The sequence below is a fragment of the Sus scrofa genome, chromosome 3 (assembly GCF_000003025.6).
Source record: "Sus scrofa isolate TJ Tabasco breed Duroc chromosome 3, Sscrofa11.1, whole genome shotgun sequence".
NCBI lineage: Eukaryota > Metazoa > Chordata > Mammalia > Artiodactyla > Suidae > Sus > Sus scrofa.
In genome coordinates, this window is record NC_010445.4 from 3,303,214 (window position 1) to 3,329,638 (window position 26,425).

Consider the following 26,425-nt stretch of genomic DNA (forward strand, 5'->3'; position numbering starts at 1 on the left):
GGTGGACGCTTCAGCCACTGCCCGGGCTTTCCATCCGCTTGCGACCACGGTGTGAGGATTTGTGTGGATAAACGGCCCAGCATACTTATTACACGTGGGCTCCCAAATGCTGACTGTGTAGGAGTTCCCTGGTGGCACAGTGGGTGAAGGACCTGGCGTTGTCACGGCTGCAGCTCGAGTCGCTGCCGTGGCAAGCGTTTGGTGCCTGGCCTGAGAATTTCCGCATGCGGCAGGTATGGCCAAAAAATAAAAATAAAAAATAAAATTAAATGCTCGACATACCACTTTGGGAAAGGAAGGATTCAGCAGACGAAGACTCTGCACACTTTTTTTTTTCTCTTAATTCAGAAGGAAATTCTCCCGGTAGGACTCCTCCCCTCCCAACGTTTTTCAGGGTAAACGGGTCTCTACCTAAATCACCTGTGTTGAGGTTCTAAACGTCTTCGTGAAAAATGCATACAACTCCTGGAGCTGTGACAGAGTGCTTAAACTAAAATGTGGCCTTTCGGTGATGGTAGAGAATGGAGAAGTAATTTTTCTTTCCCTTCGGTAGCAGGAAGGCATTCCAGAAACATGAATGCCAAAGCCACTCAGAGGACCCCCTCCAGGAGTGTCCGGGCCTCCTCACCGCCGCCGTCTGAGTGCCTTTCTTGGTGCCCTCGTTCCAGGGTTCTTAAGCAGCGTCCAGTTTAGAAGCATCTGCAGTTTTTCTCTTCAGTCTCTTTTACAGCATAAAATTGTGTCTGTCTTTTTAGAGGAAATGCACTACCCAACTCATTCACCATTTAAAGCCCTCAGAACTGAGACCTGCACATAGTAGGTGCTCCAGAAAACGGTGGCGTTGTGACTTACCGAAAGCTCGTGTCAGGCCTGCAGGAGGCCGTGGGGGTGTGCAGGTGGGCGGTGGAGGGAGGGATGGAGGGAAGGGAGAAAGGGCCGAAGGCAAGGAAGGGAAGCAGAGGGGGACGAGTCCTGCCTGCTGGTGTTTATTGAACTCTGGAATAAGTCAGGAGCCCAGGGGTGCACACGGCGGCAAAGGTCACGGAGAGTCCCGGAGGCCCCTTGGCCCAAGCTGCCTCCTCTTCCTAGAGCGTGTGGGTGGGTCACAGCTGGCCTCACACAGCTGAATCTCGAAGGGCCAAGTCATTTCCTCCCCCGCACACAGACCCGTGACAGCTCATTGAGAGCAGAAATCTCATCCGAGTCGCTATTTGGCCAGAGTAGGGGGGCCCGACGCAGAGTGAGCGCCAAGGTCTCTGTGGCTCGAAAGTTTGGATGAAATTGGGGGCTGGGGGGCTCCAGGCGGGGGGACTGGCACGTGCTGCGGAGAAATCCCCCCCAACCCTGTTCTTGCAAAACCAGAATAGACCTCACCTTGGACAGCAGCCATAGGTGTAAACCTTAGTATGTCCAGAAGGACAAGAAAGGCTGAAGCTACTACGACTTGGCGTTTTGACCTGATTGGTGGCCACGCGTAACCTGGTGAGAACTCCCTCTGAAAGGTGCCTATTTAGAGAGCGATCATCACACTCCCTTGCTGCCTGTGCACAGACGTGTGCCTTTACGGATCTCACTCACACCCACCCCCTCATTCCCCGAGAGGGGGACGACTCCGTCGGTGCAAACTCTGGGCCCCGTACACATAGGCTCGCACACGCGCAGTCCCTCTATTGACCGTGGGCTGATCCACTCAAGCAAGCCTGGAGTCTCGAGCTGTGCGATACGGTTGGTTTGCAGATAACCCTCGGCAGATAACGAATGCGTGTGTATTCCAGTGGGCTTTTGCTCTCCCGGGCACCTGCTCTGGTTGAGAGATCACATACCTGTGCCCATGAAAGAATTTGTAATGCATGAAGGGTCACTCCTTCAAATGACTGTGCTGGCCCCTGCTTTTTACCAGACGACCTGCCTAGAGATTGGATTTATGCTTTATTTTACCAACGCTCGTGTGGTGTACTGCTGACCACATGTGAGGCATTGTCGTAAGCACTTTATAAACACTCACCTAGGTAATCCTTGGAACATGCCTTGGTCGTCACCATTCTATAGACGAGGCACAGAGAGGTTAAGTGCTCTGCCTAACGTCACACAGCTCATGACGGATGGATGGGGCAGCTTTGCGCCAAGGCTATCTAGCTTCTTCTTTTCTCTCTGCATCTGATTTTCTGGCTTTAATTTCAGTTTTATTCATGTTTTTCCTCTGTGTCAGGGTTTAAAGAATTTCCATGTGGGTTTTTTGGTTGTCGTTGTCGTTTGCTTTTTTGTCTTTCTAGGGCCGCACCTGCAGCATATGGAGGTTCCCAGGCTAGGGGTTGAATCGGAACTGTAGCCGCCGGCCTACACGATAGCCGTAGCAACGGGAGATCCGAGCTGCATCTGTGACCTACACCACAGCTCACGGCAATGCTGGATCCTTAACCTACTGATCGAGGTCAGGGATTGAACCTGCGTCCTCACGGTTACTAGTCAAATTCATTTCCGCTGAGCCACAACAGGCACTCCCTCAACAGGTATTTTTATCTTAGTAGAATATACATAACATACAATTTACCATTTTTTACTTTTATTAAGTATATGGTTCCGTAGCTTAAGTACAGCCATCACTGTCCACCTCCAGAACTTTCTCATCTTTCCAAACTGAAACTCTGTCCCCCTGAAACCACCCCCCCCACTCTCCCTCCCTCAGCCCTGCTCCAGCTTCCTGCATTTGACTGCTCTGGGAACCTCCGATATGTGGAATCCGACAGGATTTGTCTCTTTTGTGTCTGGCCTGTCTCACTTGGCACCAGAGCCTCAGGATCCAGCCACGCTGTAGCAGGTGTCAGAATCCCCTTCCTTTTGGGGGCTGAATCATATTCCCTGGAAGGGATGGACCACACTGTGTTGGTCATTTCACCCCTCGGTGGACACTCGGGTTGCTTCCACCTTTTGGCTGCTGCGAATAATGCAGCTACAAACATGGGTGTATAAGTATCTGTGAGAAATCGGTCTATTCTGCAGAATTTATACTAGGACTTGGTAGCACTGGGCATAGATTTAAAAACCACTGCTCCTGGGGGAATTGCAATGGCACAACCCTTCCAGAGGATGCTGGGACTTGAGGGTGGCATGGGAAGTTAAGGCGGCGTCCCCAGCGGGTGGGAGAATGGGGCCCTGGCAGCGTTGTCCCTGAGCAAGTGTAACTCTCATGATGCCGGCATCTCTGTGCCAGCCGCCGCTCAGCACTTTTACAGTCAATTGTGGAACGTTTCGCGGATGCAGCGACCGCCCCAGGCTGGGTGGAGGGTGTGGCAGCATCAGCAAAGCTGGCAGCCGGCTGGGAGAGAGGCTGTTAATTTAGTTTTTCTCTTTGACCCGCCAGCTGGGTTATCATTTCCGGTTAGAAGGCAGGCGGGACCAAGAACCCAGAGCCGTGGCTGCGGTGCTCAGCGATGCTGGTGACCAGTGGGCATGGAGGGTGGAGTCGTCTGTGAGTCGGGAAGGTGGGACTCAAGGGTGGTGACACAGCAGCTGGGACAGCAGGGAGCCAGAGTCCTCTAAACCGAGGATGAGATCCAGGCAGAGACCAGAGGCAGGAGAACGTTCAGGAAGATGCCACCATCCAGCTTGCGACCGTAGCCGTCCGGTTCCTGGAAACCACTGCCACCTCCACCCCTCGCGGCTCCCACGGGCCCCTGGCATCTGTCCCCTGCTGAGGACAGGCGTCGGCGCAGGGGCCTCGCTCTGGGAGCAGAGCCGTCCTGACCTGTCTCTGCTTCCCTTCCCCGCAGACGAAGGCCTGTGGGACACGTTCGTGAAGGACATTCCCTGGGGGGCCACGTCCTGCACCATCAGCCTGGATAAGCTCAGGCAGGGAGTGACTTACGAGTTCCGGGTGGTGGCCGTGAACCAGGTGGGCTACGGGGAGCCCAGCAGCCCCTCGGCCGCCGTGTCAGGTACGGAGCCCTTTCTTCTGGGGGCGGGAGGGTGATAGGAGGCCCAGTGCCTGCCCCTGGGGGGCCGCAGGAGGACATGCGCTGGGGTGTAACGGCCGGGGGAGAAGATGAGCGCCTGGACATCAGCAAGGCTTCTGGGAGGAGGGGCCTCGGTCTGGGCTTGAAGGGCGCAGGGGTCCGGGGTGGCCCGGGGGGACGGAGAGCCTGGGACGAGGCAGTGGAAGTAGCAGAGGAGGAGCTGGTGGGACAGGCGGGGGGAGGGAGGCAGTGAGCTGGTCACGTCGCTCCTGGGACCCAAGTGCAGTTGGGAAGCGGGTCTGGACCCTGCCTGCACCGTGGGGCACTCCTGCCTCGGGAATGCTTAGGAAACAGCCACGCAGGCCCCCGCCACGGACAGCGGACAGCAGTCACTTCGCAGTCACTGTCATGTCCCAGCTCCGCGGGGGTCCCCCTGCAGCCAAGGCTGCACACCAGCCAGGATCTAGAGGGCTCTCAGAGAGGGGAGGGTGCAGGCCACCCACAGCGGGGGCATTTTGGAAAAGGGAGCTGGCAGCCAAGGACAAGGGCAGAGAGGCCCTTGGGGGGATGCGGGCAGGGTCTGGGCCAGAAACCACGAGAGTCAAGAAAAATATGCCTCCCATCCCTGCCTTCGCATTCGCTTAAGCTACCGATGGTGCTTTGAACTGCAAACACCCTTCATCCTGGCCTCGCTGCGAGCCTGGAGGGAGAGGAGTGTCTGTGGGCGCTCAGGCCAGTACCTCCCGTCCAGGGAGTGACTTCCGGTGGCTTAGTGACAGCGGCTGCAGGAAGGGCCCAGGGCACCGCTCGCCTGATGACGGAACGATTCTTACTCACATCAAGTCGTCCTCAGTTCCTTCATTTTTATTACAAAAACTTTAAACCGACCCCACCGTAGAGAGAAGAGAATCAGGCAGCCACAGCATCCATCACGCCAGTTCAGCAGTTGAGATTCGCCTCCCCGGGTTCATCTACAAGAAATCGATACAAAGCAATTCCAAACCTACAGAGCTGTGCGTTCCACCCGCACGTGGCTGACAGCAAACACTGTTCCCACAGAGGGACATGGCCCTGGCTTTCCAGGCCACGAGCGTTCCTCTGAAATCCATCCCATCCGAGCACTGGCCCTGGCTGCCTGCTGGATGGCGGTCGGCTGACCTCGTGGTTCAGAGAAGCTGGCAGGTTGTCACCTGCAGCGGCCTCCGGGCCCCGCCGTGCAGGCCGGGGGTGGGAGTTCCGCAGCCAGCTCCGGCCTCTCTTCCCAGGCCACTGCCCAGCGGTGGGCCTGGATGTGTTGGCCTTCTTAGATGGAGGACTTAACACCCCGCCTGAAACCCAGCCTGTGTGCCTTGGATCTGGACTTCTGCCATCCGTCAGGAAGCCTGTAGTGTTACCATACCCAGGACGGGCCGCCCTTTATTCCCGCGTGCCCGTGGCTCTGTCTGTCCAGTGAGGAGTTTCGCGGAGGGGAGAGGTGTTTTCTGCGCTTCTGTTCCTGGGAGACGGACCTGGGCTCACCTGTAACAGGCTTCCTGTTCCGTCCTGGACGTTGGACGCCTCGAGCCGGCTCCCCCCAGGGAAGGGACCCCGGGCCAACCAGCCCCCACCACGGAGCAATCCCCAGTTTTCTCAGTGAACAGAGCAGAACATGGGGAAGAAGAGGGTCCTTCTACAAAGCCGCTTCCAAAGGAAACCTTTTCTGTCCATTCTGGGAAAACGTACCTAAGAGGTGGGGCCGGTGGCTCGACTCAGTGTTGCTGGGGCTCGAAGTGAATCAAACGCAGCCCCAGCCTTGGGGCCCTGAGGTGGTGGGGGTGGCCGACAGGCAGGCAGGCCCAAGGTGCCTGTGCAGGTGTGACCCCGCCCAGCGCTGCGCCCGAGCGGCGGTCGCGTCACAGGGTGCCCAGGCTTAGCCTGCATCCCGAGGCTGGTGGGTTTTAGGAGGCTCTTAGGAGGGATGACTCTTCCCTCTGAGAAATGTCTCTGTCACATCAAGGATTGGAGTGAGGCGAGAGGAGGCGACACAGCTGGGAAGGGTTTCAGAGGCCAGGGGAGGGGATGGCCCCTGTGCGTGGGGTGGTGTTGGGGGGCAGGGGGCTGTCCAGGAGGGAAGCCTGGGCACCTGCAGGAGGAGCAAGTCCGGGCACGTCGGTCCTTCCTCCCTTTTGCCCAGACAGCACCTGTAAGCGGATGAAATCAGGAAAGATAAGCGTGGATGGTAGTTTTGATGGTCGGGGGGTCCAGGCACCCCCCCCTGGGGAGGAGCAGTCTCGGGGGGGGCAGTTGGCGGGGTGGTGACGGCAGAACCCCGAAGGGCCACCTGCCACAACCTGGGCGGATCAGGCCGGGCTCGATCCAGGGTACAGCCCTGGTCCTCCCCGCCCCCCACCCCGCTGGCTCCGGGCAGTGCCTGGGTCCGGAGTTCCTGTCCACGTGACCGTGTGTCCGTGTCGCCCTTCAGCTCAGGTGGAGACGCCCTTCTACGAGGAGTGGTGGTTCCTCCTGGTGATGGCGCTGTCCAGCCTGATCGTCGTCCTGCTGGTGGTGTTTGCCCTGGTCCTGCACGGACAGAACCGGAAGTACAAGAACTGCAGCACAGGTGGGCTGCCCCCCCCCACCCCCGCTTCCCAAAGGGGGAGCTCCGCTTCTCCCTCCCGCATCTGTGCCGCCCACGTCACGTTCCGTCTCATTCCGTAGAGTGGCTGCAGCCAACTTCCTTTCGGAGGCAGCAGGTGCAGGGGTCTGGCCCCTTTGAGCCATTTGGCTTTCGAACCTGTTTCCTCATCTGCACCGTTGCTCAAATGCACTAGTGTTTTTTAATATGAGCAAAAAGTGGAAAGCATCAAACAGGTGAAAAATCATATAATTAAGCCTCATGAGAACAGTGACCCGGGGCACATCTCAGACACCTCGCGGCGGCTCAGGGACAGTTACAGAATCGTGTCTGTGGTCCAGCCCTTCTCACTGGCCCAGTGATCAGGTCCCAGCTCAGAGCCCCTGCAGGCTGGGTCCCCTGTGCTCCCAGCACAGCCACACCTGGCACGTGACAGGCGCTTGCTAAGTGTCTGTTGCTAAAGGAGTCACCGTCATTGCAGAAGTGGACAAACAAGCTCGGGCAAAGCCAGGCACACAAGAGCACACACAGAATGACTCCAATGCGTAGAAGTTTCTAGAAGGCAGAAGGGTGGGTGCTCTAGTGGAGGATAAACAGACAAGGTATTCGAGGGAACCTCCCAGGGTGCTGGCAGTGCTCTGATACCCCGGGAAGGGGGGCGCGCCGTTTCCCCCACCCCAGCCGCCAGCACCACGGTCCCTGCGCCAAAAGGGCTAATAAGACCAGGCACCTCAAGTGCTGCCGTTTGCTCTTGTAGCATTAAGCCATTCGTCCCTACAAGAAAGCATTTTTTTTTTTCTGTATAAATTCACTTCTAACAAGTGTCCGTAAATCAGATTTTATTCCTCAGGGATTTACAGTGTATGAATGGCACGTCATTTCATTGAGTTAATGCTATTACAGAATCCTCTGCTGGATGCATAGAAAAGCTCCCCGCTTTCACTCTCCTCCTCCATCTGCAAAGCAGACCTGAAAAGGCAGCTCTGACCTGCAGCTTCTGATACTCAGCCTCACCCTGGAGCATTAATTTAACATCGTGGTTGAAGCCCAGGGGAAAAAAAAAAAAACCCTTGTCTATAGCAGAACGTCTACCTGCCTGCCCAGGAGACACGTGGATCCGAACCCTTTGCTGCCACAGCCTCGCTCTGCCCCCTCCTGCTCGTGCTCCCCTGCACGACCGGCCTCAGATGTCCTTCCTGATAGCAGTTTTCACCTGTTCGCCTCCCATCAACCCAAACCCCTACACGCAAGCAGCTTCCTCTCTCCGCTGCCGCCCCCTGTGTTCTGCTGGCTTTTTCCTTTGTCCACAAGTAGAGCACAAAGGCACATGGAGGGCCGCGGGGTCCCCAGCAGAGAGGACCCTTGGGGGTTAGAAATGCTACTGAGTGTGCAGACACACCTGGAGCCCGGGTGTGGGGCACAGCACCGCCTGGAGGCTGGCACGTAACTGAGGGCATAGCTCTGTGAGCATAAGCGGGCCCGTGCGTCAGAGCCCGTGGTGTGGGAGGGGCGATGGAAGAGGACCAAGGAAACCAGCCCGGAAGAACAGCGTGGGCGGTGACACGCGGGGAGGTACATGCAGGGGTCCAGAAAGTTCTCTCTGCTCTCAGGATCCTTGAACTGTGATCGGAAGGAGGGGGGCGAGTGAGTGAGCCAGGAGGATGGCCGGGGGAGGGGGCCCATGGCGGGGATGGGGGGTGGGAGGGCGCCCGGGGCAGGGGGCAGCATGGGCAGGGCAGGGGGGGCACCAGCTCCAGCAGAGGGAGAGCCGTCAGGACACTCTTCAGGTCCTCCGGTTACTTCTGACTTGGTCGGCTAATGTCGCTTCCAACACGTCTCGATGAATTTATTCAGCGATTAACTTTACGTGGTTTTCAGCTGCACCCGCAGACATCAGCACAGCCGGTCTCAGAGCCTTGTTTCAGGAGCAAAAGCTGCCCCTTGAGCGCTCACGCCTTCTGAACGTTCTCTCTACCTGTGTTTTGGGCCGTGTCGGCCGCGTTCCCTGCTTGGGCTCAGCCCCTTCCTGACGATGTGGGCCCTTCCCCGCCCGGCTCCAGGTAAGGGCATCTCCAGCATGGAGGAGTCCGTGACGCTGGACAACGGAGGCTTTGCTGCCTTGGAGCTCAACAGCCGCCACCTCAACGTCAAGAACACCTTCTCGAAGAAGAACGGGACCAGGTAGGGACGTCCGGCTGCAGCCCCCGTGTGCCGGGGCCACCGAGGGCCCGGGTGCTGGCGTGTCACGCCTCTGCCCAGGGGCACCACGGATCCCAGAGGGGCGGTGCTGGATCCAGGCAGGCAGGGGTGGCAGGAATTAGAGATATTTTACATGCACTTCTAGAGACAGAGAGGGCGGGTCTCTCATGTAGGGACATGGTCTGGGGTCGCTCACCAGCCCCAGATGGGCTGCGTGTCTGGCGAGGCGGCGGCCAGGCTGGTTGGCATCCGTTGCCTGAATGGCATCAGAGGCCGTGGGGCTCCTCTCAGTCTGCCGAGAGGACGCCCGAGGGTGGTCAGAGGGCCTCCGGGCGGGGGGAGGTGTCTTCCGCCCAGAGCTGCCCGGAACCCCGGAGCCGATGTCGCCGTCCCGTCCCAGGTCCCCCCCGCGGCCGAGCCCTGGCGGGCTGCACTACTCGGACGAGGACATCTGCAGCAAGTATAACGGCGCCGTGCGGACCGAGAGCATGAACCTCCAGGAGAAGTCGGGGGCCGCGTCGGAGTCCGAGGTCAGTCCCGCGACCCCGGGCGCTGCTCTGCCCCGAGCCCCCCGCCTTCCCCCGGGGCCTCAACCTGCCTCTCCTTTGCGTCTCCACAACCGCCCGGAGCAGGCAGAGCCGGTGGCAAACAGCCCCACTTGCCCAACGAGGAAGGTACATGCTCGTGTCACTGGTCCCCGAGGTCACTGGCGTGAGGCCGCTCCTTGGTGGGTCACTGGCTCAAAGTGGACATTGGCGCCGTGCACCGTTCTCGTTCTGTTTTGCTTCAGAAATGGACCTGGTGTTTTCTGGAGGTCACCAGGCAGCTTGGTGGCCTCTAGGCCCCAGGTGGGAAATGGGGGGGCTGAGCCTGCTGGGTGGTGAACCTGGGACCCCCACCCAAGGCGTTTGATCCCCTCCCCCCGCCTCCCACCCCGGCCTCCTTGTGCGAAGAGGGGACTTTGTCACAGCAGCTCTGGGTCGGTCACAGGGCAGGTGACCAGGGCGGGAGGGAGCCCTTGAACCACAGAGACCTTGCCCCGAGGGGGTGTCGGCCCCCAGCCGTGACCCTCAAGCCCCAGCCATGGGGGCTCCAAGCAGCCCCCCCCCCAGGAAGTGCCCTGCCCTACAAGCATCCAAGTCTTATTCACGAGCAGAAGCGCTGAAGCCAAAAGAGACGTGGTCCAGTCCCAGACGTTAGTTTCAGAGATGCCTCGAGAGGGACGAAATTCACCAAGCTCTTTGCGGGACACGTAGGCCTGCCCCATCTCTTGGCCTTCAAACTCTAAATCAATATTTAATCTAAAATAAGTCTCCCCTTCATTTTCGCCCAAATTCGGGCCTTTTTGAGCCCCGGGGCTCAGTAAGATGGCTTCTTTTCAGCTGTGGTTTGCGTGTAAACTCGTCCCGAGAGGGGGCAGCAGGCAGGGAGGGAGGTGGCACCAGCTCGCTCCGCTCTGCCTGCTCTGCTGACAAAGGATGCTGGGTTCCCCGTCTGTGGCGTAGCTGTGGGCACTGTGAAAGCAGCAGGCAGCCCTGCAGATGTGCAGAAGGAACTCTCGTCTGAGGGCGGGGGGCTGCCATGTGAAAAGCTGCAAACACTGACCTGCATCTTCCTGATAAGGAAGCGGCAGCCTCGTTCCCACTGCTTATACCAAAAGCAGCTCCCTGGTGGCTCCGTGGGTAAAGGCTCCGGCGTTGTCCCTGCTGTGGCTCAGGTCACTGGGGTGGCACGGGAATTATTTGAAAAAATAAGAAGCAGCCCTTGGGGAAGGGGCAAGGCCGCCGTCCAGTGGAAGCTTTCTGGGTCAGCAGCTAGGGACATTCACATGCACCTGCCCAGATCTGTCCGCGATTCCTGGGCCTGCTGCGCCTCGGGCATCAGGCATCATGGACAATGCATGAGCTGCCAGCTACGCTGTTCACAGCTCAGTGTCCTGAGCACCGACGGAACACCTACTGTGGGCGACACACTCGTTTCACACGCACGCCAGACCCTTGAGGTAGGGCCGCCGTCATCCCTGTTTCACACGACAAGACTGAGGCCGAGTCATCCAACGCGCAGGGACGGAGCCTGCCCTCGCGTCCAGAGCTTGCTGATCCCGCCCCACCATCTCCCCCAGCCCAACACCAGGGCGCCAGTGGCCGGTCCCAGAGCTGCTGGGATTGGATTCGCAGATGGGTGTTTTGAGATTCAGCGTCAGCTGATTTGCATGGAGGGTTATTAAATGCATGCAGGCACTGAGCTAGGCATTTACATACGTGCATGCACCATACATGCACATGCTAAATACACACACTGCACATGGAGATGGAGGAAGGCGGCAGGGAAGGGGGCGGGGTAGGAGTAGGAGAGGGGCTGGGATCCACACTAAACCCTCCAAAGAGGATCTGGTGAGAGAGCTGAGGCTTGACGGGGTTTTTGAATGTCTTCCCCAGACACACACTAACCCGTGAACTTGACCTGGGCATCTGGCTCTGGGTTCCATCTTTCCCGCCAGACCTGCTGTGCCGACCTCAGTTGTCACAACAGTGCAGCTGAGTGAGTTGGGGGCAAGCCCTGGCCCTGGAGAAAGGGGCTCCTTCTTGATTCCCATGGATGCTTTTGGGGTCCTAATGCTTTTGGGGATCAAGAAAGTTGATCAAAGGTGTGGACACTCTCTCAGGAATTTCACATTGAATCTGGGGCTCCAGCCCCCATACCCCAAGCCTGCGCTAGATACCTTCCACTGGACCCCATGGAATTCAGGCCAAGAACTCAAGTACCTGGTCTCTGTCTGCTCCTGGGTTCTCGGGTAGATACGGTGAGGCCTCTCTGTTTTTCCAGAATTGTCTGCCCTGTGCTGAGTCCTGACTTTGAAACATGAATTTGGAAAAGCTTCAGGCACTAAGTATTCATGGGATCCCGACGGAGGGATCTTGAAAGTGCCAGCTCCAATGGGCATGTTTCCATCCAACCATGTCTTTTAAACAGCCAGATTGAGATGCAATTCACATACCACACAGTGCACCCATTGGGCATATTGGTTATGTCGGTGTGTGTTTTTCATTCCCTCACACCTAGGAGCTTCCCAGATTTTCTTCTCTTGTTGATCTTTAATTTTATTCCATCGTGGTCAAAGAACAGCCTTGGTGTATTTTCGATCCTTTTAGATTTATTGAGTCTTGTTTTATGGCCTAGCATCTGGCCTGTGCTGCAAGAATGCACTTGAAGAGAATGTGTGGCTCTGCTGTTGCTGTGCGGAGAAGTATCTGTTAAGTCTAGTGGATTTGCGGTGCCGTCTAGGTCTTCTCCACGCACCTTCTTCTGCCATCTGCTAATGCATGGACACCTCCACCTGCTAGGGTTAACGTTGCCTCTTTCCCTCTTCATCTCTGGCAGCGTTAATGTCATGCGTTTGGGGGCTCTGTTGAGAGGTCCATACCTGCCGTGTCTTCTTGAGGGAGGGACCTGTCATCAGTACAATGAGGTTCTCTTTGCCTCCAGGAACAACTTTCATCTTAAGGTCTCTTTGGTCTGCTGTCGCTATGGCCACTCCTGTTCTCTTTGGGTTGCTGTTCTGTTCACGTGGTAGCTCTCTTCCATCATCATACTTCACTATTCGAATCTTTGGAACGAAAAATGTGTCGCTGGTATAGAGGCAGCAGATGGTTGGATCGTGTTATTCTATTCCTTTGACCAGTCTCTACCTACTGGCGAGATTATTTAATCCATTCACATTTAATGTAATTGCTGCTAAGGCAGAATTCACCCGTGCCGTTTTGGTGTTTGCCTTCTGTATGGCTCATATCTCTATTTATCTTTCCTTCCCTGTCATCTTCATTTGTTGAGTGGATATTTTTTAGTTTTAACTCCCTTGTTTTGCTTTTATTATATATTTTTTTAGTTATTTTTGGTAGTGATTGCCCTGGTGTCAGTATTTACTTCAGATGTATACTAAATCTCAGTGGCCTATAGAAACTTTCTTCCTGTGTAAATCTATTCCCTCCCCCACTTTGTGCTATTATTATGCATATCACATCCATATATGTAACAAACTCAAGAATGAATTTTTTTTTTTTTTTGTCTTTTGTCTTTTGAGGGCTGCACTTGTGGCATATGGAGGTTCCCAGGCTAGGGGGCTAATGGGAGCTGTTACTGCCAGCCTCTGCCTTAGCCACAGTAATGCCAGATCTGAGCCGCATGTGCAGCCTATGCCACGGCTCATGGCAACACCGGATCCTTAACCCACTGAGCAAGGACAGGGATTGAACCTGCAACCTCATGGTTCCTAGTCGGATTCATTTCCGCTGTGCCAAGACCGGAACTCCAAGAGGGAATTTTTATAGGTATCACTTTGCAGAATTTTGTGCCTTTGAGAGAAATTGAGAGAAGAAAGGCCAGCAAGGATATATTTAGAGTTTACAATTTTAACCTTTTTATTTACATTTTCTGGTTCTCTTTGGTTCTTCCTGTGGGTTAAAGTGTCATTTCCTTACGTTACTGCCTCTTTGTGCTGCTCTTAAGATTGTTATGTTTCTATATGTTATAGGCCCAACAGTACAATTATATACACATTGTTTTATAAAATTGCTTGTTAAATCAGATAAGAGAAGAAAGGAGAACAAATATGCAATTATACTGTCTTTGATAATTCCCTATGAAATGACCTTTGTTGTACTTCTTGTTTTTTCATGTGGATTTGAATTACTTTCTGATGTCAGTTGCTTTCAACCTGACAATCTTCCTTTAGTATCTCCTGTGAGGTAGGTTTGCTAGCAATGAATTTTTTTTGTTTTTGTTTATCTCAGGATGTCTTTATTTCAGCTTCATTACGAAAATAGTTTTCCGAATATAAGATTCATGATTGACAGTTTTAACCCTTCGAATGGGTTACCCCATTGCCTTCTGTCTTCCATTTTTTCTGATTAGAAGTCAACTGTTAATATTATTTTAGTTCCATTGTACAGAGTGTATCATTTTTCTTGTGCTGATTTCAAGAGTTTGTCTTTGTCCTTCAAAATTTTAACTGTGATGTATCTGGGGTGTGACTCTTGTTCCATTTACCTTACTCGTAGTTTATTGAGCTTGTTGGGTGTGTGGGATTTTTTAAGTCAAATTTGGGAAGTTTTCAGTCATTATTACTTTCAATATTTTTTCTGCGTCTTCCTTTCTCCTCTCCTTTTGCATATGTTGGCTCACTCAGTGCTTTTCTCACAGGCATCAGGTGCTCTGTCCTTTTCCTTTCTTTTTCATTCTTTCTCCTCTTTGTTTTTAAGACCGCATAATCTCTATCAGTCTATCTTCAAGTGCACTGACTCTTTCCTCTGTCTGTTCAAATCTACCTTTGAGGCCCTCTCGTGAATTTTTCCCTTCAGTTTTGTATTTCTCAACTCCAGAACTTCTGATTTGGTTCGTTTAAAGTCATTTCTTTCTCTTTATCAAGACTCTTTACTTTGCTGTGATGGTGTCATCATACTTCTCTTTAAACATAGTTTCTTTTAGTTCTTTCAACATATTGTAATACCTACTTTCAAAGTCTTTGTCTGCCAATATTTGGGCCTCCTCAGAGGCGACTTGCTTCTTCTCCTGTGTATGGACACGAGTCACTTTAGATAATACATTGTACCACCTCTGAACACTGATATTCAGCCGCTCCGGTTGTTGTCTTTGTTGTTTACTTATTTTCCTATTTGTTTGTCTGGTGACTTGGCTGGACTAGTTTGAGAGAGTCTATTTCCTCCACAGTGTGTACCCCTCTGGTGTCACCCCTCAGGCAACCTTGGCTGTGCCTTCAGTTTCTGTGATGACCAGTGATGACTGCAGTCTCAGCCAAGTTTGCCTTGTCTCTTGTTTTTTGGTTTTTGGTGGTTTTTTTGTTTTGCTTCTTAGGGCTGCACCCGAAGCATATGGAAGTTCCCAGGCAAGAGGTCAAATTGGAGCTACAGCTGGTGGTCTACACCACGGCCACAGCCATGCAGGATCCGAGCCACATCTGCGACCTACAGCACAGCTCACAACAACGCTGCATCCCCAGCCCACTGAGCGAGGCCAGGGATCGAACCCGCATCCCCATAGATACTAGCCAGATTCGTTTCCCCTGTGCCACAGTTGGAACTTCCTGGTCTCTTGTTCTTACCTCCACATTAAGATTCTAGGTGTGTAGCCCCGGGCGTCACACCCAGCTGATAGCCTCCACTGCTTGCAAGCTCTAGGATCTTTGACAACAGTGCTGCAGGGTATAAATCATTCTGTAGTTTGATCCAATGAAAGCCCAGCCCTTTTGTAGTGGCAGGATATTGTTCATGTCTCAATTTCCCTCTCACCCCAAGAGGGCTGTCCTTGGCTATCGCTTTGCCTGGTCCTCAGTGTTCGACTTCTGGCTGGTGTATTGCTTCACCTGTTGCTATCGTGCAGCTCCCAGCTTCCTCTTAATTTCTCATCCCTGAGGTCCCCACTGTTTTCAGCAGCGTGCTTTGGCATCCTCTGGCCCAAATAAAGCCATTCCCCTCAGGCAGAGCTGGGGAGCTCTCTGTTTTAAGGACCAACTCTCCTCCCGACTGGGACCTCTGTGTCACAGCACCCAAGCTGGGGGTTGAAGACAGCAGCCCCCCACACCCCCATGGTGGGATGCTGGGTGGAGATGGCAGCCCCCCATCTTCTGGGCTTGCCCCTCCTGGTCTGGAACTTCTTCCATTTGAGCAAGTCAGGGAGGGGCCATCAGGGTTTGGGACTCTCTGCCTGCCACCCCTGGTGCAGATGGCCCAGCCTCCCAGCAGACCAGGTTGTAGGGGGGAGCTCGGTTCTCTGGGCCGTCCCTGCCTGGAATAGAGCTGCAGCGTGGGGCTGGGGTGGGCAGTTGGATGAGGGATCCCAGAGCTTCCTCCTACACACACACCCAGAGTGGGAGCTGGAGGGGAGGGAGCCCTGTCTTCTTGGCCACCCGTGCCCAGAGTGGAGCTTCCGTCACCCTGGGCTGGGAGGCAGAGGGAGCAGGTCATAGCTCAGGTGGCTCCGACCCTTTCTATTTTTAGTGATTTGGATTTTCTGGAATAAATCTCCCCCCCCCCCACCATTTGCTATATGCCTCTGGCACCATTTCCAGGGATTATAAATATTGTTTATAAGGTAATTCCCCCAGTTGAATCATTGTTCCACTGGGGAGGGGACCTGCTGGCCCCTCGCTGGCTATTCTGGAACTCTCTTTTGTATCGATAATCGGTTGACTGAGGCAGGGTCTCCCGGCCACCCTCTCCTCCGGAGCCAGACACCCTCGGAGGTCTCTGCTGGAAGAGCATTTCTGCGAAGCTACTATTTCACTAAGAAAACAGGGACAATGGCCTTTTCTCCCCAGGGTGTTTTTTAACCATTTTCAGAAAGACTGCTCAAGTGAAAATTCTGCAAATGCATTTGCAGGTGCACGAGAACCTGCCTGACCAGAGCTGTTCCGAATTAAGCCATCAGCATCACAGGACACATGCTGTGGTTCTTTATCTTCCTCCACTTAGAAATAAGAGGGTTTGTCACTATTTTATCACACAGCTGCTTATGAATTATATCACAGCTACTGTTCAGATCACATCTTTAAAATGGTTTTCAAAATCGCTCCTGCTCCAACCAGCTTAGACCAACCCCCTTGAACCTAATTAATTCCCCAGCATTATTTGAGTCTTTCATCTTGCCAATATCGCACCAAAAGTGCTGAGATTATCTCTATTAGCTGCTTGCCAGGCATCCGTGCACCTTTAGAAGCTCTCACAGTCGGTCTGCAAGCACATCCAATCACAGGCTGGCCTTGTTCGGTTTCCTGGGAAACCAACACACATCACTACTTCCTATCACACAGGAAACTTAAAAAAAAAAAAAAAGACCCTGCAGCATTTCCTTTTTGTCAATAATTCTCACTAAAATACCTCCTCATTAAAAAATAATAATGTCATATAAACAATACACAGCAGGCGGCAGGAGGAAGAATGGCATTTTAATTCTGTGCTTTCTCAAGGAGGCAATGGCAAGATCTAAGCAGGAGCCAGAGGCCTTCACCCTCATCTTACGCATCATGAGGCCTGGGTCCCTGCTCACTCTCCCTAAAGGAACAGCAGGAAGCTAAAGGAGCAGGTCTTTTTCCCTTCCATCCTTTCTGTGCAATGGTTTTGTTGGTTTGCATGCACTTGGCTGGAGCTCTGGGTCCCTCCCCACAAGGCTGACAGCCCCCCAGCTTTGTCCCCACAGGAAGAACTCTGCTTTTCCAGATGCAGTGGGGAAGGTCCCAGGGCAGGTCCTGATTGGCTCCGCTTAAGTCACGTGCCCTCCCATTAGCCAATCACCACTTTCGGAGACGCCATTCAGTCCACAACAGGGAAAAGTGGAACAGGGGTCACTTGTCCTTCAAAGGCTCCCAGTTCCGACACACACCCTGGGATGTCACCTGCTGTCTCCTGCTGGACCTCCTCTTCGTGATCACACCAGTCACAGGCCTACAGGACTTTCAGATCTTCGAGAAAATGCTTAATGGGAGTCCCTGTTGTGACGCAGGGGAAACGAATCTGACGAGCAGCCGTGGCCTCGCTCCGTGGGTTGAGGATCCGGCGTTGCCATGAGCTGTGGTGTGGGTCGCAGACGCGGCTCGGATCCCGCGTTGCTGTGGCTGTGGGAGGCCGGCAGCTATAGCGCCAACTGGATCCCTACCTGGGAACCTCCATGTGCTGTGGGTGCAGCCATAAAAAGATTTAAGAAAGAAAGAAGGAAGGAAGGAAGGGAAATAAATGCATAGCGATACAGAGCTCCTGAGAAGTCTCCAGTGAAACTACGTTTTGTTACTCACAGGAACTTACGCACGGGTGTGGCACGTGGGACACAGGTGTTCCCAAAGCAGTGCTGGATGCCCTCTGAGAGGTGCTGCCTCCTGCCAGAACTCAGCCCCTTCCAGCTGCCCCCCACCCCAGTCCCATCTGGTGTCTATGAACCCCCCTTCCCTAGAGCCTGAACCACTGCAGGAGTGGGGGGCAAGGGTACATAGAGGGCAGAGCGGAGGGTCACCCCCAGGGTGGGGGTAGGTTTACAAAATGAGTGACCGCTGCACCCAAGGTGATGGCCTTTCCGCCACCCAAGAGACCTGGAGTGTCTGGCCTTCTGTCTGGCAGGGGCTGAAGGCAACCCTGACGTTTAAGGGAAAGGCTTTATCGCGGTCACCTTGGGCTGCGCAGCCAGTGCTGGGTCTGCGCCCCCTGTCCCAGCCAGTGTGACCCTGAGAAGCTCACTCGCTGCTGTGGGCCTCATGCTCTCGGACACAAAACAAAGAGACCGAACCTGCTTCCTGCTTCTCACGCCGTCCTGGCACCTGTGCGCCTGGTGGGGTGGGGAGTCGGGAGGACCCCCAATACCGGGGACAAAATCCTGGCCCTGGCCTTCAGTCTTCAGATGACCGTGAACCCTGGCCCCCGTTGTCAAAGCCAGGGATCGCATCGCTGTGGTCCGACCCTGAGTGTTCTCTGGATTTTCACGAGAAAGGAGACTTTCGGTGTTTCGTTCCTCTGAGCTGCAGGAAACGTAGAACCAGAATCCGCGAGTGGACAAGTGACAGACCCGCCGCAGGGACTGAAGCAGGTTCCTCGGCGTCTCCATGGCCTTCGTCCTCTCTCCCCTCTGAGTTTACACCGCGCGTCGTCTTGTGAGCTCCTTGGAGGCCCCCAGAAAACAGGCGAAGAAGAAATTTTAACCAAGAGCCGAAGACAAAGGCGCCTGATCTCTCATCCGACATGACACTGGACCACCGCCATTGAGGCACTGGGCCTTTCCCAGTTGGGGACCGTGTCACGCTCAGGTGACGTCCGCGGCAGGGCCAGGCAGCCCTGGCTGGACCCCATCACGTTTCTGCAGTGACGTCTAAGGACACCCACAATGAGTCTCCCATCAGCTCAGCTCAGGGGCGGCAGCCTCAGAACCAGTTGTCAAACCAGCTTTTGGTTTCAGGGCGTCGTGGGCTTGGCAGGGACCGGGCCGGGGGGGTGGCTGGGGGTCGGGGGGCGGGCTTGGTCGTGGCTCCCGACGCCCGGGGCTGCACTGCACTTTCTTCCAGGACTCCTAACTCCCACCTCACAGGGTCACGGTGCGGGGACAGAGGTCGCGAGCGACAACCCCATGAGAAGCCAGGGCTCCTCCCATATTGTCACCATCACTGTCGTCCGCTGGGTGTCCTCTGCATCCGGGGATGTGTCAGCAGGGGACTTCGTAGCCTCGCTTCCAGGAGCGCTGCCTCCGCCAAAGCAGAGGACGTGCAGCTGGGCTCAGCGGCCCGCAGTTACGTTGCTGCAACACAGTTGAGGTGTAACGGCCTCAGAATTCCAGATCTGCAGCTTAGCATCACGTTCTTGGGAAGAGTCCACTGAAAGCCAGGTTTTCCGTCTGTGTCTGAAAAATCACAGGAATCTCTGGCCCTGCCGTGTACATGAGGGGTTTCTGCATAGCCCGGAGGACAAAGGCCAGCTCCCTGGGGGGACAGGGAGGCCAAGGTCAGAGCAACCGGCTCCGGCATGGCCACTGGGCTGTCACCCTCCAACCGCCAGGTGAAGGACAGCAGCAGGCAGGTCCCTCATGGCACCAGGGGTCACTTTGTCTTCATGAGTCTCTGGGGCCAGCAGGCAACCGTGCCTTCCTCCCCTTCCCCCGAAACCTGGCTGCTGTTCAGAATCCTCCCAGGCTTCCAAGGAATACAGGTTCCCAGGCCCCACCCCAGACTCACTGAATCAGGAAAGCAGGAGTCACAGCCCAGAAGCCGTGCTCTTCCAAGACCCCCTGGAGATGCTGGGACTGCACTGGGGGCCTCTCACTCCCTTATGCCACCCCGGCCGCTGATGCCCTCTGGGGAGAGAGAGAGGGCAGGAGTGACTGCACCCTTGACAGCGTGGCCACTGGCGGGTGAGGGGCAAAGCAAGATGCCAGCCTGTCCACTAGTGGTGCTCCGCCCCGCCAGGGTACCCCGAAAGGGGAGGGGCTTTACAATAACCACCGCCCCCGTTCCTGTCCCCTCCTTGAATCTAAAATGCTGGAAGCCACTCCACCCTGTCTGTAGCCCTATTTTTGGCATACGTCTCTGTGAGATCCCCAAGGGCGAGGGAACCCCTGTGTTTTCCGGGTCTGGGGAGCGTCTCTGTGGCCGCTGTCCCAGCAGAGCCCAGCCAGCCTGGCTCCCACCCCCACCACCACCACCAGGTGAGGGAAGCTCCCAGGATCCCAGGGAGGGTCCCAGGACCATCCTGCAGGTCCAGGACAGGGAACCGGAACCCTCCACACTCTGGGGAAAATACTTGAGCTGCTGCTGTCTAGGTCCGCGGTCCTTCCCGCGACGGAAAACCCGCTGCCGAGACAGGACTGCGCACGAAACAGCCAGGTGGACCCAGTGTTCTTAGTGGAAACCACTGCTTTGTTCTATAGAAAGAAAGTGGTGTGGTGTGGGGGGGGGGTTCCTGCCGTGGCTCAGAGGGTTAAGGACCCTCTCTGTGAAGGTGCGGGTTCAATCCCTGGCCTGGCTCAGGGGGTTAAGGATCCGTGCTACCGCGAGCTGCAGCTTAGGTCAAGGAAGCAGCTTGGATCCCGTGTTGCTGTGGCTGTGGTGTAGGCGGGCAGCTGCAGCTCCGATTCCACCCCCTAGCCCAGGGACTTCCATATGCCGCGTGTGCGGACCTAAAAAGAAAGAAAGAAGGGGAGAAAGGCCATCAGAGGGACTGATGTTTAAACACGGACAGGCTGCCCGCTTCCTCTGGCAGCCGCTCTGGGGTCGGGCCCCTCAGTGCCTGGAGGGGGAGGGTCCCTAGCACATCAGACATCAGGGCGTCCTGCTCGTTCAGCGCCTCCTTTCTCAGCCACCTGCCCTCAGAGGTGGGCATGGATGGCACGGTCCCTGGAAATGTGCCGGCCACGACGGGCAGGCCCCCTCCTCACCCCAGCGCTCAGAACGGGACCTGGGTCTGTGAGTCTGCACGGAGGTCTGAGCTGGCTTGGGCCCGGGTCCTCCCCCTCCGGTACTCTCATGCCTTCTGCTCCACGAGGACACACAGCACCCCCTGAGGCTGGGAGGGAGACAGAGTGTAGACCTTCCCGGGACCTGCTCAGGCACAGTGCTGGGTGGGGGAACAGAGACTGGAGAGCTGGGAGATGCCACGTGGTCTGGCTTGTCCTCAGCAGAGACGGCAGAGCTCAACCTGGGTCCTGGGTCTCATGGAGGAGGGCGGGGTGGGGGGTGTCTGCGGATTGTGTTGGGGGCTGGGACGCATCCGGGGATGGGAGGACGGCCCCCTTCCTGGCCATTCCCGCTCCCTGCTCAGCCCCCTGCCCGGCGATCACCAGCCCCCCCATGCCCGCCCTGCCCCCAGGCCCCGGGCGCCCGCTGACTCTGCTCTGCCCTCCGCAGGGCACCGACTCCGAGTCCGAGGACGCGCCCCCCCAGCACTCCTTCGTCAACCACTACATGAGCGACCCCACCTACTACAACTCGTGGAAGCGGCGCGCGGGCGCGGCCCCGCACAGGTACGAGGCGGTGGCGGGGGCCGAGGCCGGGCCGGCCCCGCACGCGGTGGTCACCACGCAGAGCGCCGTGTTCGCGCCCGCGGCCCGCGGCGCCCGGACTCCGCTCACCGGCTTCTCCTCCTTCGTGTGAGCGGCGCCGAGGCGAGTCCGTTTCGGTTTAAGACAATCAGCTCCAGGAACCGAGCGCCAGCTTTGGTGTAAGAGCGTCTGACTCCTGCGGATTTTACCGACGTGTGAACACGAGATTTCAATTAGGAGAGGTGTTTGGGTTTTTTTTTTCTTAATGGCTTTTTGTAACATCGCTGCTGGAAGCGGGGTTTCTTTGTTTCTCTTTTCTTTCTACGAGAAGGTGTATTTCACTGGGGCAGTGGCTCGGCACCCCGGACCCGGACCACGGGCCACCTGCATCCTCCCCAGTCCCCCCGGCTTCTGGTCTTGAGCCACCTAGGAAGGCTGGAGGGGGAGGGAGAGCGGGGGTCGCGTGAGGCCTTCGCCTCCTCCAGGACGCCCCCTTCTCGTCTCTACCTCCTGCCAGAGAACCAGGGCTGGCCTGGGGCTCCATCGGCCACCACTCCGCTGGGCGCTGGCTCCGGGCTGTGAAGAGCAGCCGTCCCAGCCGGGCCCGGGGCCTCCCAAGCCGACCGCATCCATCTCTGAGATGCTATGGCTCAGGAGTTGCTGGGCGAGGAATCCGCTTGCAGGTTCCCAGCAGTGGGGCAGCCGTCGAAGGTTCGGTTGTGTGTCATTCCAGGGGTGAAAATACCGGGCTCTCCCCTCCGTCCTTTCTTTCAACCCCATAGCGCAGGAGCAGGAAACGACCTCCGTGCCCCCCCCCCCGCCCCCGCAAGCTCGCCCTTCCAGTGAATTCACAGCACACGCCTCCCCGCCACCCCCAGAAGACAAGACAGCGTCTGCAGAATCGCTTGTTGTGCAAGAGGTGTGCGTTGTTAACCAGACGATTTTTTAAATCTTTTTATCTTTTTTTAAAATATGTCACATGAGATGAATGAGTCAGCTGTCTCCAGGTGCCTTTTTATTAATGGTTTAGCTTTGTACGTGGGAAAGACGAAGAGCGACAGTGTCTCCAAATAAAGCCAAACAGCTCTGAGAAGAGGGGTCCCCAGTCCCCCCCGTGCCTGCCAGGCCCCCCACCCCCACCCCGTGCGCGTGGCTCTGGTCTTTCCTGGAGCCTCCTTGCTCCCTCCTGCCGCTGCTGTGACTGCGGTGCTGCTGCGTCCCCTGACCCCAGGCCAGCTCTTAGCCTTAACGGGTTTTCTGGAAACCTTTTCTTTTCTTTCCTCGTTCTTGTTTGCTTTTGGCTTTTTAGCTGAAAGGAAAGAGCGTGAACTATGTTGAAAGTCTGAAAGTCCAAACTAGAGGTGCAGGGATGGCTGCTGCTGCCAGCGCGGGCGAGCCCAGGGGCTGCGGGAGGGCCTCGCTTCCCGCCTGCTCAGCAGGAGCCTGTGCACACCCCCAGGGCACAGCGAGCAAGTGGCCTGCCTGACCCAGAGGAGGGAGTGGGCGACCCAGAGGAGGGAGTGGGCGGCCCAGCGACTGGCCACTGCCAGCAGGGAGGCAGCCTCGTGGCTCTTCTCCCTCCGCCTCCTGGGCAGAGGTCTGTCTGGACCCTCTGCTATCAGAGTTGCTGGGTGTGGCCCCAGAATTGTTGTTGTGTGAAAAAAACAAAAAACAAAAAACCCTTTTCTGTTTGAGTTTTGTGTCGGTGACAAACCCTTTTGCAGTTTCTCCAAAAGTAGGGGTAGGGGGTGTGGAAGGGTTCTCTCCTCTCTCCAGCCCTCCCTTCCTTTTTCCAAGTGGAGGGAAAACATTCTAAACCAAAAATCCTAGCTGCTCTGCCCAAAGCCTCTCCTGCATGAGAATCACCCCCACGGGTCCCTGGATGGGACCCGCCTGGGGCAGGGCCACCTCTGTCCCCCTCGGCCCCAAAGGGACAGGTGGACAGGAAGCTGTGAGGCTGCAGCTCAAATTTCTCAGAAGCCGAGCGATGGATGGAGGCCTTGGACAGACACTGCCTTCCGTGCTCTGCTCTCTAAGCCATACGGACGTTGCTTGCACGTGGGAAAGGGCTGAGCTGTCCTAGGATGAGGATGGTTTGGTTTGAGGTGTGTTTCTGGCTTTGGGGTCTTTGTGACAACACGACGCATCTTCCCGGGCTCTATACCTCTGTGCGCTCTCTGCTTGGAGTGAAGCTCTTGGCCATGGAACTGTCTGTACAAGGCTGTGACTCGAGGCTGCGGATGGGTGTTGGCGTCTCTGCTCCTCCCCTGGCTGGGGGCTCGGGGCCGAGGGAGCCAGAGGGACAGAGTGGGTTAGATTTCGGCCTCCAGACAGGATGGGCACTGGGAAGCGTTCCTAACCTCTCGTATTTAGGAAGGGGGCAGAAATCGCACCTAACAGGAAAATGGATATTGGATTTTAATCCTGGTTCCAAATAAAAAGGACAGGCCACATTTCTGTGGCCAAGGCAAGGAGAACTGTTCTGTCCTGCCTCCTTCTGCAGCGACCCCCTGCGGTGTCTCGTGGTCAGCGGTGGCTGAGTCCCCCAAGGTCCCAAGACACGCAGGAGAGGTGCGCTTTCTGGGTGAGGGTGATGCAGCAAAGCAGCCAGCAGGGCCACGCTCTCTCTCTCTGAGCTGAGGGGCCAGGTTTGCATGGAGCTCTGGGCGCTTCCCGCACAGGTTCCCAGGCCAGTGGGCGGCAGGGGCAGGGCAGCGGGCAGTCCTTGTGCCCAGCGGGCGGGCATGGAATGCGTCCCCTTGAGCTCCCGCACCTCCTCCAGTTGGCCCAAACTGAGCTTCTCCTTCCCCAGCCGAGCTTTTGAGGAACACTGATAAATGTCACCTCGGAGGAAGACGTGCGTAGGGCAGCGTGGGGAGAGGCCGCGAGAGGCGGGAGAGGAAGGCACACACTTCTCCGCAGGCGCCTTGTGGCCTTTGACCGAGACTGGACTGCAGCATGGTGTTTGCGTAGTGGTTCCTAGCATGGTTTTCAGTTTTTACGAATTCCTGGCACACAGTGTAGTTTATTCTCCCAATGAGCAATCAATCCAAGTATCCAGATGCGGCTCTCTGCCTCGGCATCCCTGTAGCATGGACCGTCCGAAAGGTGGGAACAGGTGGACATCCAGGAACTGAGCTGGTCTGCGGGCTGCCTCGTTCCCTGTCCGCTTCACCTGCTGGTTTAGGTGGCATAGGTCACTCCTGATATTTTCCCGGCAACATTTTCTGGAATTGTGCAGATTAAACTAGATCGCATTAAAAAAAAAAAAATCTTGTAGGAAGACAGAGAGGTGCTATGGGTACGATTTTTAATAAAAACATCATTTTGTTCCTTACGCGCCTGTGATTTTCTTCAACGAGCGTTGATGAAGCCCCCCATGAATTCTAGGGCTGTGGGTCAAACACTGAGACGTAACCCGGGTGCTGTGCCGAACCGCACATTGTCCCGGGGCCCCGGTGGAGGCAGGGGTGACATGCAGCGGAGGTGAGGTCAGAGGGCTTCAGTTCGAGCCCTACGGGGCCTGCGTGGACAGCAGCCACCCTCAGTGCTGCCACCTGCTGGACCCCAAGAAGACTTCCCGGGCCGGGAGGGAAGACCGCTCCTTGCAGACCTTAGCCTGGCCTCCTGAGGACGCGCCCCTCCCCTTCCCAGGAGGCCCCGCGGCTCGGGCGGTGAGCCCTCCCTCCCCTCTCCTCCCCTCCCCCCCTCCCCTCCCCTCTCCTCCCCTCCCCTCCCCTCCCGCCCGGCCGGCCGCGCGCTGCGGGCCCGTGGCTGCAGTACCAGCGTCCGCCAGCGGGGGCGCAGCTTTGCCAGCAGGTCCCGCCAGCCCCTTAGGGTCGTTCTCCACGTGGTGCTTAAAAATCCCAGGGCCCGCGCGGGGCCCATTAACACAGTCTCTGGGCGGTGGACCGACGCACCCAATTCGGGGGGTCGGTGGGGGATGGAGCAGCTGCCCAAGTGATTCCCAGGTGCCGCCATGGAGGACGTGCGCTGGGAAGGCGGGGGCCGGGTTCGAGCAGGAGGGCCCTTGGCTCCGACGCGGCCCCTGTGCTCCGGAAGCGAACGCTGCCTCGGACAAGCCACAGGTGAGAACACTCTCCTTTTCTCTTCTCCCCTCCATCCTTGAGGTCCCCTGTGCCAGTATTTTGGAAATTGTCGCTGCCGTGTGAACAGGTAGCTGGCTTGTGCTGCACGCTGCCTTTCCCGGGGGTGGGGGGCGGGGGGGGTGCTGCACAGGACTCCCCAGGCCCAGTGAGGTGGGCACCTCAGGGTCCCATTTTGCAGATGAGGAAGCCGGCCCCGTGTGAAGCATTTGCCCCAGATAGGCAAGGGTCAAACGCAGGTCCCAACGTGGGCACCGGCAGCTGCAGAATGGGTGCAATCACCCACCACCCGCCTTCCAGAGGGTGGTCCGCCTACCCCAGGCTTTCCTCCAGCCCCAGGACAGCAGCTCGGGAAGATGGATGGGTCTGCTGCCCGGCACCTAGGCAGAGAGGAGCCCGGAGCTCAGGAGATTTTAATCTCCCGGCATCCTTCTCTCTATCAGTGAAGAGAAAACGCCGGAGTCAACTTGCACAACTTGGCCCGTTCTGTGCAAAGCCTCGCCACTGTTACCATTACTTTAGCTTAACTTGGCCTGAGGCTGCAGCCTACTGGCCACCTGGAGGGGTCCTGGTACCTGGGGGCCATGCTCTGAGCCCAGGCAGTGCCCTCCCTCCGCTCGATGGGTGCCTGTAAGGGGCCTCGGCAGCAACACAGGGGGAGCCCTGAGCCCCCGGGAGCAGCTGCATCCTTGGCCTGGACCTGGGAGAAAATCAGGCCTCATTTCCAGCTGAGACAAGCAGACGGTGCCTGTTGTAGACAAGATCCGCCAGGCAAGCAGGGCCGAGTTCACAGCCCTCTGTGGACCCAGCCTTAAGCACGTTTTCCACAAAGCGAGCCATTTCCAGAACAAAAAAAGCCACTCTGAAAATCATGACTGATTTTTCAATGGCTCCAGCCCAGAGCGGCCTCTTCTTGGGAAGCCGTGCCCGCCACCCGAAACGTTTGGGATGGACTCGGGTACATGAGACCAGGGACCAGAGCTGCCGCCTCCTGCACGGCCTCCTGACCGAGAAGGGGGGGACCCCTGCCC

The 26,425-nt window shown here is 56.5% G+C and overlaps 1 protein-coding gene and 1 long non-coding RNA gene across 5 annotated transcripts in view; both read left to right on the forward strand.

Annotated features, from left to right (window-relative positions):
* The window catches only part of SDK1 (sidekick cell adhesion molecule 1), a 513,421-nt gene extending 488,796 nt beyond the window's left edge, over nt 1-24,625 (forward strand). For all 4 annotated transcript variants that reach the window (XM_021087982.1, XM_021087980.1, XM_021087981.1 and 1 more), the window contains 5 exons: nt 3,771-3,935; nt 6,415-6,552; nt 8,628-8,748; nt 9,167-9,296; nt 21,155-24,625. In XM_021087982.1, the coding sequence (XP_020943641.1) occupies nt 3,771-3,935; nt 6,415-6,552; nt 8,628-8,748; nt 9,167-9,296; nt 21,155-21,400 (800 nt within the window). In that variant the 3' untranslated portion in view covers nt 21,401-24,625. The remainder of the gene's footprint in view (nt 1-3,770; nt 3,936-6,414; nt 6,553-8,627; nt 8,749-9,166; nt 9,297-21,154) is intronic.
* Nucleotides 25,108-26,425, forward strand: part of LOC110259838 — a 28,963-nt gene continuing 27,645 nt past the window's right edge. The window contains exon 1 of the long non-coding RNA XR_002342198.1: nt 25,108-25,376. This is a non-coding gene — a long non-coding RNA (uncharacterized LOC110259838). The remainder of the gene's footprint in view (nt 25,377-26,425) is intronic.